Below are 12,170 nucleotides of genomic sequence, written 5' to 3' on the forward strand. Positions count from 1 at the left end.
GGACATTGATTCATTCGTTTGAATGAATGAATTCATTCATTTTTTTTTTGAATGCCTATGGGGTGCCACACACTGTTTCCAGGGTATACAAAACAAAACCCAGTCTTCATGGATTTTACACTATATTGAGGGAACAGATAATAAAAAATACATAAGTAAAATAAACAGTATGAAAAGTGCTAAGGGAAAAATGTGAAGCAGAGAAGAGCATATGAAGTATCGGGATAGGGTAGCAAAGGAATGCCTCACTTTTGGTGGTGATTTTTTTAGTGAAAGTCTGAGGGAATTGAGAGAGCTAGAGATGCTGCACGTTTTATCTCTACCAGAAGGAAGTATATGCTTGGAGGTTTGAGGAGTAGCTACAAAGCCGATTGTTAAACTGATTATTGTAAGTGGAAAGTTTACTCCGAAAGAAAACCGCAAAATCCTATGAAGCTTGATGTTCTGATACACACTGCAACATGGGTAAACTTTGAAAATGTGCTAAGTAAAGAAAGCCAGTCACAAAAGACCACATATTATGTGATTCCACTCATAGGAAAGTCCAGAAATGGAAAATCTATAGTGACAGACAGTAGATTAGTGGTTGCATAGGGTTGGGGGTAGGGAGTGGACAGCACGGGAAGGGGCTGTAGGAGAATGATAGCTGAAGAGTATGGTTATCTTTCTTGTTGCAGTGATAAAAATTTTCTAAAGTTGACTGTAGTGATGTTTGCACTTATCTCTGAATATTCTAAAAATTATTGAATTATACACTTTAAATGTGTGAATTGTATGGTATGTGAGTTATATTTCAGTAAAGCTGTTTTCTACAAAAAGATTCAATGGAAGTGCCTAACACAGCCACCTGTTCTGTTCTGTGGAATAAAAGGAAAAGTTCCCTGAGGAAGTGCCATCTAAGTTGAAACTCAAAGGAGTTAGCCCAGCACAGGGAATTGGGAAGGTTGGAGGTGTCCAAATACAAAACAGTCTGCTAATTCATCTCAGACAGCTTCTTTTGGTCCCTCTTTCTATAACAGTAATAAACCATGGGAACATAAAGAGGTGAATATCCTGATTTTTAAATGGTTTGATATGGGAATCAACCTGATTCTTAATCTGTGTTGATAATGTCAAATACTGGTGTCGTACTTTATTGTTCAAAAGGAAATTTCTTATAATTCTTTTTAACCACATTTAATAGATGAGGACATTGAGACTCTGAGAGGTTAAATGACTTGCCCAAAGCATCCACCTATAAATGACTGAATTGGGAGTTAAATATGGGCTTCTACTACTTAATTCACTATACCTGTTCTATCAAAATTGTTTTTCTTTCAGTTATGTTACAGATAGAATAAAATGATTATGCAACATAGGGTTAAATTATTATATATTAAACACCTCTTACTAGGTTTTTTTTTGGCATAGGCAAGCTCCGGGAATCGAATCCGGGGTCTCCGGCACAGAAGGCGAGAATTCTGCCACTGAGCCACCGTTGTACCACCCTGTTTTTTTTTTATTTAAGAAGACAAACAATACATTTAGAACCACCAAAAATGGATATCTTATTTAGTTTAACCATAGGCATATTTAAATAAAGTATCCATGTAATCATTGTAAAGCCTGTGTTTGCACTGTAAATTTCATAAGCCAATTTAAAATTAAGGAACAAGGAAAAAATCTACAAATTCAGATATTAAATTCTTAATATTAAACACTAATAGATCTTATTTTTTTTAATGCTTTATTTACAAATGTGTTTCTTCTAGTTTTACCTAAGCTTGTCTAAATTTCATGCTAACGCACTTTTGTTTGGCATGTATTATCGGGGAACTTTGTGATTGACTTAATTTTTTGGAAGAAGAGGAATTGAACAGAAACATCTCGGGATAATGTTTTAATTTGAGCTCATATTTCTACTAATCAATTCTGTTTTTAATTTTTAATTTAAAAAGTTTTAGGTTTACAGAAAAATCATGCAGAAAATACAGAGTGCCCATATAGCACCTTCCCATACAGTTTTCCCTATTTAAACAGTTTATATTAGTGTGGTACTTTTGTTACAATTGATGAAGCAGCATTATGATAATTATACTATTAACTGGAGTCCATAGTTTACATTAGTTTTCACTGTTAATTTTATTTTAAGTGAAGGATGTTTTCTGTTTGTCATAGATATTTGAGTGGTGGTACTTTCATAAGCATGGCACATCTTTTATTGAGCAAGTATCTGTAAACCATTTGCGACCACTGATAGGAGGAACAGAGAGCAGGATTTCAGAGCCAGATTCTTCTTCCAACAACAGAGAAAGTGAAGCCAGCAGACAGAATTTTTCAGGTGACTATTTAATGTATTCTCAAAGCTGTTGAAATTGAGTTTGGCTACAGAAGATTGAAAACTTAAAACAGCAGAGAAAAGGTTTTTTTCTCTTTCATGTAAAATTGGGTAGGCCATCACTGGTATAGAGACCTGAATCTCTATCAGAGACCGTTACCCCTTCTATTTTGTTATCCTGTCATCTTCAAATGTAATTTTTACCTTGTGGCCCAAATGGTTGTTGTGACTTCAGCTCTATTATACATATTCCAGTCAGAGGAAGGAGAAAGAGTCAAGAGAAGGGCCTCAACCCCCCTGTAGCCAAGGACACTTCCCAGAACTGTTACATACTGTTTCCACTTCCTAACAGTCACACCTTTGTCCCATGGCCACAAATAGCTGTGTTAATAATCAGGGAATCTATTAATGATAAGGGGAGAACAGAGTCAATTTTGTTCCATTTCTTCCAAGAGAACAAAGATGGAAAAAACCTTTTTCTTCTTAATATACTTACATAGACATCAAAATCTCAGTTAATGATTATGGATATTCCATTGTCACACTTTAATTGAATTCAGTTCCTCCATATGTATCCAGTAATAGAAAGTAAAGCTAACATTATTTAATATTAGGGAAATAAAATGTTCAAAGTCAAATAGAGGGTGGGCCACGATGGCTCAGCAGGCAGAGTACTCGCCTGCCATAACAGAGGACCTGGGTTCGACTCCTGGTGCCTGCCCATGTAAAAATAAAAAATAAAAAAAACACAACAAAGTCAAATAGAAAAGGATATTTTAAAATTATTGTTATTTTCATTTGGTATAGGTAATAATCATATAGTAATAATATTAGTTAATTCCACAAGATTGCCATAGTGTCTCGTTTGTTCAATAAATCAAACCACTATAGTAATATTAGTTTAGTAGACGTATATTACCTGAGTGCAATTGTTGGTACTTTTCATCTGTGATAGGGAGAGTCCTTGAGGAAGTACCATTATTTTAAAATTTTGTTTTTATTAATTTTTAAATTTTTTAAAAATATAACAAATGCGAACATTCTTACCATATGATCATTTCATTCTACATATATAATCAGTAATTCACAATATCATCACATAGATGTATATACATCATCATGATAATTTCTTAGAACATTTACATAAATTCAGAAAAAGAAATTAAAAGACAACAAAAAAATTCATACATACCATACCCCTTATCCCTCCCTTTCATTGATCACTAGCATTTCAATCTACTGAATTTATTTTAACATTTGTTCCCCTTATTATTATTTTTAATCTGTGTGTTTTATTCATCTGTTGAAAAGGTAGATAAAAGGAACATTAGACACAAGGTTTTCACAATCACATAGTCACATTGTGAAAGCTTTATCATTATATAATTATCTTCAAGAAACATGGCTGCTGGAACACAGCTCTACATTTTCAGGCAGTTCCCTTCAGCCTCTCCATTACACCTTAACTAAAAACGTGGTATCTATTTAATGGGTAAGAATAACCTCCAGGATATCCTCTCGACTCTGATTGGTATCTCTCAGCCACTGACACTTTATTTTGTCTCATTTTGCTCTTCCCCCTTTTGGTTGAGAAGGTTTTTCAGTCTCTTGATGCTGAGTCCCAGCTCATTCTAGGGTTTCTGTCCCACATTGCCAGAAAGGTCCACACCCCTGGGAGTCATGTCCCTTGTAGAGAGGGGGAGGGCAGTGAGTTTGCTTGTCATATTGGCTGCAGAGAGAGGCCACATCTGAGCAACAAAAGAGGTTCTCTTGGGGGTGACTCTTAGGCGTAATTTTAAGTAGGCTTAGCCTATCCTTTGTGGGGTTAAGTTTCATATGAACAAACCCCAAGATTGGGGGCTTAGCCTATTGCTTTGGTTCTCCCCACTGCTTGTGCGAATATCAAAAAGTCTCTACTTGGAAAGTTGAATTTTCCCCCTTTCTCACCATTCTGCCAAGGGGACATTGCAAATATTTTTTCTTCATTGTTCAAATCACTCTAGGATTTATCGGGGAATCACTCTGGACAAATCTACAAAATCTCATGCCATACTCAAGGTTCCATGTGCTTATGGTCTTCAGTTAAGCTGTGCACATAAGTTATATTAGGAACTGCACTAGTCAAAATAGAAATTTTATACCAAATAAACATTTTTTGCTTTAGTCTCACACATGAGTTAAAATTTTAAAATATTAGTTACCATCTATTTTCAACACCCTGCAGTAATGACATTCCTTTGTTCTTCCTCATACAAAAACATTTTTTAAATTTGTACATTTAATCACTATCATTATACAATCTAGGCATTCCTAGATTATACTATCTCAGTCTTTATTGTCTTTCTTTCCTTCTGATTTCATTTGTGCCCCCAGGTCTCCTCCCTCTATCATGCTCACATTCAGCTTCATTCTGCGTTCTAAGATAATTGTATTACAGTTAGGTAGTACTGTGCTATCCATTTCTGAATTTTTACAATCTGTATGCCTTCGGTTCCAATTACCCAATATCTACCCTATTTCTATCTCCTGTTTATCTCTGTTCTTAACTGCAATTCTTCAAGTTCATTCATTAATGTTCATATCAGTGAGACCATACAGTATTTGTCCTTTTGTTTCTGGCTAATCTCACTCAGCATAATGTCCTTAAGGTCTATCCATGTGGTTACATACTTCATAACTTTATTCTGTCTTAAACAGCTGCATAATATTCCATCGTATGTATATACCACAGCTTGTTGAGCCCCTCGTCTGTTGATGGACATTTTGGCTGTTTCCATCTCTTGGCAATTGTAAATAATGCTGCTATAAACATTGGTGTGCAAATGTCCGTTTGTGTCCTTGCCATCATGTCTTCTGAGTAGATACCTAACAATGGTATTGCCAGGTCATATGGCAATTCTGTACTTAGCTTCCTGAGGACCCGCCAAACTGCGTTCCGCAGTGGTTGTACCATTTGACATTCCCACCAGCAGTGGGTAAGTGTGCCTCTTTCTCCATATCCTCTCCAGCACTTGTCGTTTTCTTTTTTATTGATGATGGCCATTCTGGTGCGTGTGAGATCATATCTCATTGTGGTTTTGATTTTCGTTTCCCTAATAGCCGGGGAAGTTGAGCATCTTTTCATGTGCCTTTTGGCCATTTGTATTTCCTCTTCTGAGAATTGTCTGTTCATGTCTTTTCCCCATTTTGTAAAGGGGTTGTCTGTCTTTTAGTTGTTGAGTTGAACAATCTCTTTATATATTCTGGATACTAGACCTTTATCTGATATATCGTTTCCAAATATTGTCTCCCATTGTATAGGCTGTCTTTTTACTTTCTTGACGAAGTTCTTTGATGCACAAAAGTGTTTAATTTTGAGAAGTTCCCATTTTTTTCTTTCTTTCTTCAGTGCTCTTGCTTTGGGTGTAAGGTCTAGGAAACTGCCTCCTATTATAAGATCTAGAAGATATTTCCCTACATTTTCTTCTAACAATTTTTTTTTAATTAATGGAAAAAAAAGAAATTAACCCAACATTTAGAAATCATACCATTCTACATATGCAATCAGTAATTCTTAACATCATCACATAGATGCATGATCATCGTTTCTTAGTACATTTGCATCGGTTTAGAAGAACTAGCAACACAACAGAAAAAGATATAGAATGTTAATATAGAGAAAAAAAATAAAAGTAATAATAATAGTAAAAAAAAAAACAAAACCTATAGCTGAGATGCAGCTTCATTCAGTGTTTTAACATGATTAAATTACAATTAGGTATTATTGTGCTGTCCATTTTTGAGTTTTTGTATCTAGTCCTGTTGCACAGTCTGTATCCCTTCAGCTCCAATTACGCATTATCTTACCCTGTTTCTAACTCCTGATGGTCTCTGTTACCAATGACATATTCCAAGTTTATTCTCGAATGTCGGTTCACATCAGTGGGACCATACAGTATTTGTCCTTTAGTTTTTGGCTAGACTCACTCAGCATAATGTTCTCTAGGTCCATCCATGTTATTACATGCTTCATAAGTTTATCCTGTCTTAAAGCTGCATAATATTCCATCGTATGTATATACCACAGTTTGTTTAGCCACTCGTCTGTTGATGGACATTTTGGCTGTTTCCATCTCTTTGCAATTGTAAATAACGCTGCTATAAACATTGGTGTGCAAATGTCCGTTTGTGTCTTTGCCCTTAAGTCCTTTGAGTAGATACCCAGCAATGGTATTGCTGGGTCGTATGGCAATTCTATATTCAGCTTTTTGAGGAACCGCCAAACTGCCTTCCACAGTGGTTGCACCATTTGACATTCCCACCAACAGTGGATAAGTGTGCCTCTTTCTCCGCATCCTCTCCAGCACTTGTCATTTTCTGTTTTGTTGATAATGGCCATTCTGGTGGGTGTGAGATGATATCTCATTGTGGTTTTGATTTGCATTTCTCTAATGGCCAGGGACATTGAGCATCTCTTCATGTGCCTTTTGGCCATTTGTATTTCCTCTTCTGATAGGTGTCTGTTCAAGTCTTTTTCCCATTTTGTAATTGGGTTGGCTGTCTTTTTGTTGTTGAGTTGAACGATCTCTTTATAAATTCTGGATACTAGACCTTTATCTGATATGTCATTTCCAAATATTGTCTCCCATTGTGTAGGCTGTCTTTCTACTTTGTTGATGAAGTTCTTTGATGCACAAAAATGTTTAATTTTGAGAAGCTCCCATTTATTTATTTCCTTCTTCAGTGCTCTTGCTTTAGGTTTAAGGTCCATAAAACCGCCTCCAATTGTAAGTTTCATAAGATATCTCCCTACATTTTCCTCTAACTGTTTTATGGTCTTAGACCTAATGTTTAGATCTTTGATCCATTTTGAGTTAATTTTTGTATAGGGTGTGAGATATGGGTCTTCTTTCATTCTTTTGCATATGGATATCCAGTTCTCTAGGCACCATTTATTGAAGAGACTGTTCTGTCCCAGGTGAGTTGGCTTGACTGCCTTATCAAAGATCAAATGTCCATAGATGAGAGGGTCTATATCTGAGCACTCTATTCGATTCCATTGGTCGATAATATCTATCTTTATGTCAGTACCATGCTGTTTTGACCACTGTGGCTTCATAATATGCCTTAAAGTCAGGCAGTGTGAGACCTCCAGCTTCGTTTTTTTTCCTCAAGATACTTTTAGCTATTCGGGGCACCCTGCCCTTCCAGATAAATTTGCTTATTGGTTTTTCTATTTCTGAAAAATAAGTTGTTGGGATTTTGATTGGTATTGCATTGAATCTGTAGATGAGTTTAGGTAGGATTGACATCTTAATTATATTTAGTCTTCCAGTCCATGAACATGGTATGCCCTTCCATCTATTTAGGTCTTCTGTGATTTCTTTTAGCAGTTTTTTGTAGTTTTCTTTATATAGGTTTTTTGTCTCTTTGGTTAAATTTATTCCTAGGTATTTTATTCTTTTAGTTGCAATTGTAAATGGGATTCTTTCTTGATTTCCCCCTCAGCTTGTTCATTACTAGTGTATAGAAATGCTACAGATTTTTGAATGTTGATCTTGTAGCCTGCTACTTTGCTGTACTCATTTATTAGCTCTAGTAATTTTGTTGTGGATTTTTCTGGGTTTTCTACGTATAGTATCATATCATCTGCAAACAGTGATAGTTTTACTTCTTCCTTTCCAATTTTGATGCCTTGTTTTCTTTTTCTTGCCTAATTGCTCTGGCTAGAACTTCCAACACAATGTTGAATAATAGTGGTGATAGTGGACATCCTTGTCTTCTTCCTGATCTTAGGGGGAAAGTTTTCAATTTTTCCCCATTGAGGATGATATTAGCTGTGGGTTTTTCATATATTCCCTCTATCATTTTAAGGAAGTTCCCTTGTATTCCTATCTTTTGAAGTGTTTTCAGCAGGAAAGGATGTTGAATCTTGTCGAATGCCTTCTCTGCATCAATTGAGATGATCATGTGATTTTTCTGCTTTGATTTGTTGATATGGTGTATTACATTAATTGATTTTCTTATGTTGAACCATCCTTGCATACCTGGGATGAATCCTACTTGGTCATGATGTATAATTCTTTTAATGTGTTGTTGGATACGATTTGTTGGAATTTTATTGAGGATTTTTGCATCTATATTCATTAGAGAGATTGGCCTGTAGTTTTCTTTTTTTGTAATATCTTTACCTGGTTTTGGTATGAGGGTGATGTTGGCTTCATAGAATGAATTAGGTAGTTTTCCCTCCACTTCGATTTTTTTGAAGAGTTTGAGGAGAGTTGGTACTAATTCTTTCTGGAATGTTTGATAGAATTCACATGTGAAGCCGTCTGGTCCTGGACTTTTCTTTTTAGGGAGCTTTTGAATGACTAATTCAATCTCTTTACTTGTGATTGGTTTGTTGAGGTCATCTATGTCTTCTTGAGTCAAAGTTGGTTGTTCATGTCTTTCCAGGAACCCGTCCATTTCCTCTAAATTGTTGTATTTATTAGCGTAAAGTTGTTCATGGTATCCTGTTATTACCTCCTTTATTTCTGTGAGGTCAGTAGTTATGTCTCCTCTTCCATTTCTGATCTTATTTATTTGCATCCTCTCCTTCTTTTTGTCAATCTTGCTAAGGGCCCATCAATCTTATTGATTTTCTCATAGAACCAATTTCTGGTCTTATTGATTTTCTCTATTGTTTTCATGTTTTCAATTTCATTTATTTCTGCTCTAATCTTTGTTATTTCTTTCCTTTTGCTTGCTTTGGGATTAGTTTGTTGTTCTTTCTCCAGTTCTTCCAAGTGGACAGTTAATTCCTGCATTTTTGCCTTTTCTTCTTTTTTGATATAGGCATTTAGGGCAATAAATTTTCCTCTTAGCACTGCCTTTGCTGCATCCCATAGGTTTTGATATGTTGTGTTTTTGTTTTCATTCGCCTCTAGGTTTTTACTAATTTCTCTTGCAATTTCTTCTTTGACCCACTTGTTGTTTAAGAGTGTGTTGTTGAGCCTCCACGTATTTGTGAATTTTCTGGCCCTCTGCCTATAATTGATTTCCAACTTCATTCCTTTATGATCCGAGAAAGTGTTGTGTATGATTTCAATCTTTTTAAATTTGTTAAGACTTGCTTTGTGACCCAGCATATGGTCTATCTTTGAGAATGATCCATGAGCACTTGAGAAAAAGGTGTATCCTGCTGTTGTGGGATGTAATGTCCTATAAATGTCTGTTAAGTCAAGCTCCTTTATAGTAATATTCAGATTCTCTGTTTCTTTATTGATCCTCTGTCTAGATGTTCTGTCCATTGATGAGAGTGGTGAATTGAAGTCTCCAACTATTATGGTATATGAGTCTATTTCCCTTTTCAGTGTTTGCAGTGTATTCCTCACGTATTTTGGGGCATTCTGGTTCGGTGAGTAAATATTTATGATTGTTATGTCTTCTTGTTTAATTGTTCCTTTTATTAGTATATAGTGTCCTTCTTTGTCTCTTTTAACTGTTTTACATTTGAAGTCTAATTTGTTGGATATTTGTATAGCCACTCCTGCTCTTTTCTGGTTGTTATTTGCATGAAATATCTTTTCGCAACCTTTTACTTTCAACCTATGTTTATCTTTGGGTCTAAGATGTGTTTCCTTTAGACAGCATATAGAAGGGTCCTGTTTTTTAATCCATTCTGCCAGTCTATGTCTTTTGATTGGGGAATTCAGTCCATTAAAATTTAGTGTTATTACTGTTTGGATAATATTTTCCTCTGCCATTTTGCCTTTTGTATTATATATATCATATCTGACTTTCCTTCTTTCTACACTCTTCTCCATACCTCTCTTTTCTGTCTTTCCGTGTCTGACTCTAGTGCTCCCTTTAGTATTTCTTGCAGAGCTGGTCTCTTGGTCACAAATTCTCTCAGTGATTTTTTTCTCTGAAAATGTTTTAATTTCTCCCTCATTTTTGAAGGACAATTTTGCTGGATATAGGAGTCTTGGTTGGCAGTTTTTCTCTTTTAGTAATTTAAATATATCATCCCACTGTCTTCTAGCTTCCATGGTTTCTGCTGAGAAATCTACCCATAGTCTTATTGGGTTTCCCTTGTATGTGATGGATTGTTTTTCTCTTGCTGCTTTCAAGATCCTCTCTTTCTCTTTGACCTCTGACATTCTAACTAGTAAGTGTCTTGGAGGACGCCTATTTGGGTCTAATGTCTTTGGGTGCGCTGCACTTCTTAGATCTGTAATTTTAGGTCTTTCATAAGAGCTGGGAAATTTTCAGTGAAAATTTCTTCCATTAGTTTTTCTCCTCCTTTTCCCTTCTCTTCTCCTTCTGAGACACTTACAACACGTATATTTGTGCGGTTCATATTGTCCTTGAGTTCCCTGATACCCTGTTCAAATTTTTCCATTCTTTTCCCGATAGTTTCTGTTTCTTTTTGGAATTCAGATGTTCTATCCTCCAAATCACTAATTCTATCTTCTGTCTCTTTAAATCTATCATTGTAAGTATCCATTGTTTTTTCCATCTTTTCTACTTTATCCTTTACTTCCATAAGTTCTGTGATTTGTTTTTTCAGTTTTTCTATTTCTTCTTTTTGTTCAGCCCATGTCTTCTTTATGTCCTCCCTCAATTTATCGATTTCGTTTTTGAAGAGGTTTTCCCTTTCTGTTCGTATATTCAGCATTAGTTGTCTTCAGCTCCTGTATCTCATTTGAACTATTGGTTTGTTCCTTTGACTGGGCCATATTTTCAATTTTCTGAGCGTGATCCGTTATCTTCTGCTGGCGTCTGGGCATTTAGTCAGATTTCCCTGGGTTTTGGACCCAACAGGTTGAAAGACTTTTCTGTGAAATCTCTGGGTTCTGTTTTTCTTATCCTGCCCAGTAGATGGTGCTCATGGCACATGTTTGTCTGCGGGTCCCTCCTGTAAAAGGTGCTGTGGGTCCTTTAACTTTGGAAAACTCTCGCCGTGGGGGAGGTTCGCCCGCCGAAGCGGCTTGAAAGAGTGCCAGGCGACCCGGGGTCCGAACGCGGGGAGGGTCGCCAGCCGCCGCAGCCCAGGAGAGCACCCATCCGAATTTCCTAGTCGGCCCAGGCGCCAAGCGTGGCAGGAGGGCGCCAGCCGCCGCGGCCCGGGAGAGTGCACCGTTCCCAGCCGGACCGGGTAGTCACGTGTTTGGAAGGGACCCCCCCGGTCACTGTTTTCCGCGGCCTGGGAATTTCCGATCCAGTTCTCTCAGTTGGTCCGGGGGGCCTCGCGTGGTGGGGGTGCCAGCCCCCACGGCTTGAGGGGACCGCCTGCCCAATTTTGCCAGCTGGCCCGGGAAGGAGAAGGGGAGGGACTCTCGGCCGCTTGCCGCCCCGCCCGGGGAAGCCCACGCCCCTCGGCGATCTCACTGGAGCGCTTTCTCCCAGCCAATCAGTCGTTTCAGGAAGGAGTACGCTGTCTTTTTGATCTCTGTCGTGGCTCCGGGAGCTGTTCTGTATTGTTTCTACTCCCCTAGTAGCTTTTCTGGAGGAGGAAAGGTGAGGATACAAGGCTGTCGAGGACGGTGCTGGAGGAGCCGTTGAAGGCGGAAGAGGGTACGGTGGTGGTTGCAGCGCCGCTGGAGTATGAGGAGAAAGGGAAGGAGAAGATGGCAGATGGAGCGCCGCTGGAGCAGAAGGGGAAAGAGAAGGGCAAGATGACGGCGGGAGCGCCGCCGGCGGAGAAAAAGGAAGAGGAGGGCTAGATGGCAGCGGGAGCGCCGGCGGAGAATGGGGAAGAGGAGGGCTAGATGGCGGCGGGAGCGCCGGCGAAGAAGGGGCAAGAGAAGGGCTAGATGGCGGCAGGAGCGCCGGCGGAGAAAGGGGAAGAGGAGGGCTAGATGGCGGCGGGAGTACCAGCGGAGAAGGG

General features: G+C 38.1%; 1 protein-coding gene across 8 annotated transcripts in view; it reads left to right on the forward strand.

Annotated features, from left to right (window-relative positions):
• Positions 1-12,170, forward strand: part of ST7L (suppression of tumorigenicity 7 like) — a 148,892-nt gene that overhangs the window by 9,318 nt on the left and 127,404 nt on the right. For all 8 annotated transcript variants that reach the window (XR_013159213.1, XM_077119887.1, XM_077119885.1 and 5 more), the window contains exon 3: positions 2,158-2,320. Coding sequence is in view for 6 of the 8 variants with exons in the window: in XM_077119885.1 (XP_076976000.1) it covers positions 2,158-2,320 (163 nt within the window). In the remaining 2 variants the exon portion in view is untranslated. The remainder of the gene's footprint in view (positions 1-2,157; positions 2,321-12,170) is intronic.

Source organism: Tamandua tetradactyla, chromosome 11 (genome assembly GCF_023851605.1).
Source record: "Tamandua tetradactyla isolate mTamTet1 chromosome 11, mTamTet1.pri, whole genome shotgun sequence".
Taxonomy (NCBI): Eukaryota; Metazoa; Chordata; class Mammalia; order Pilosa; family Myrmecophagidae; genus Tamandua; species Tamandua tetradactyla.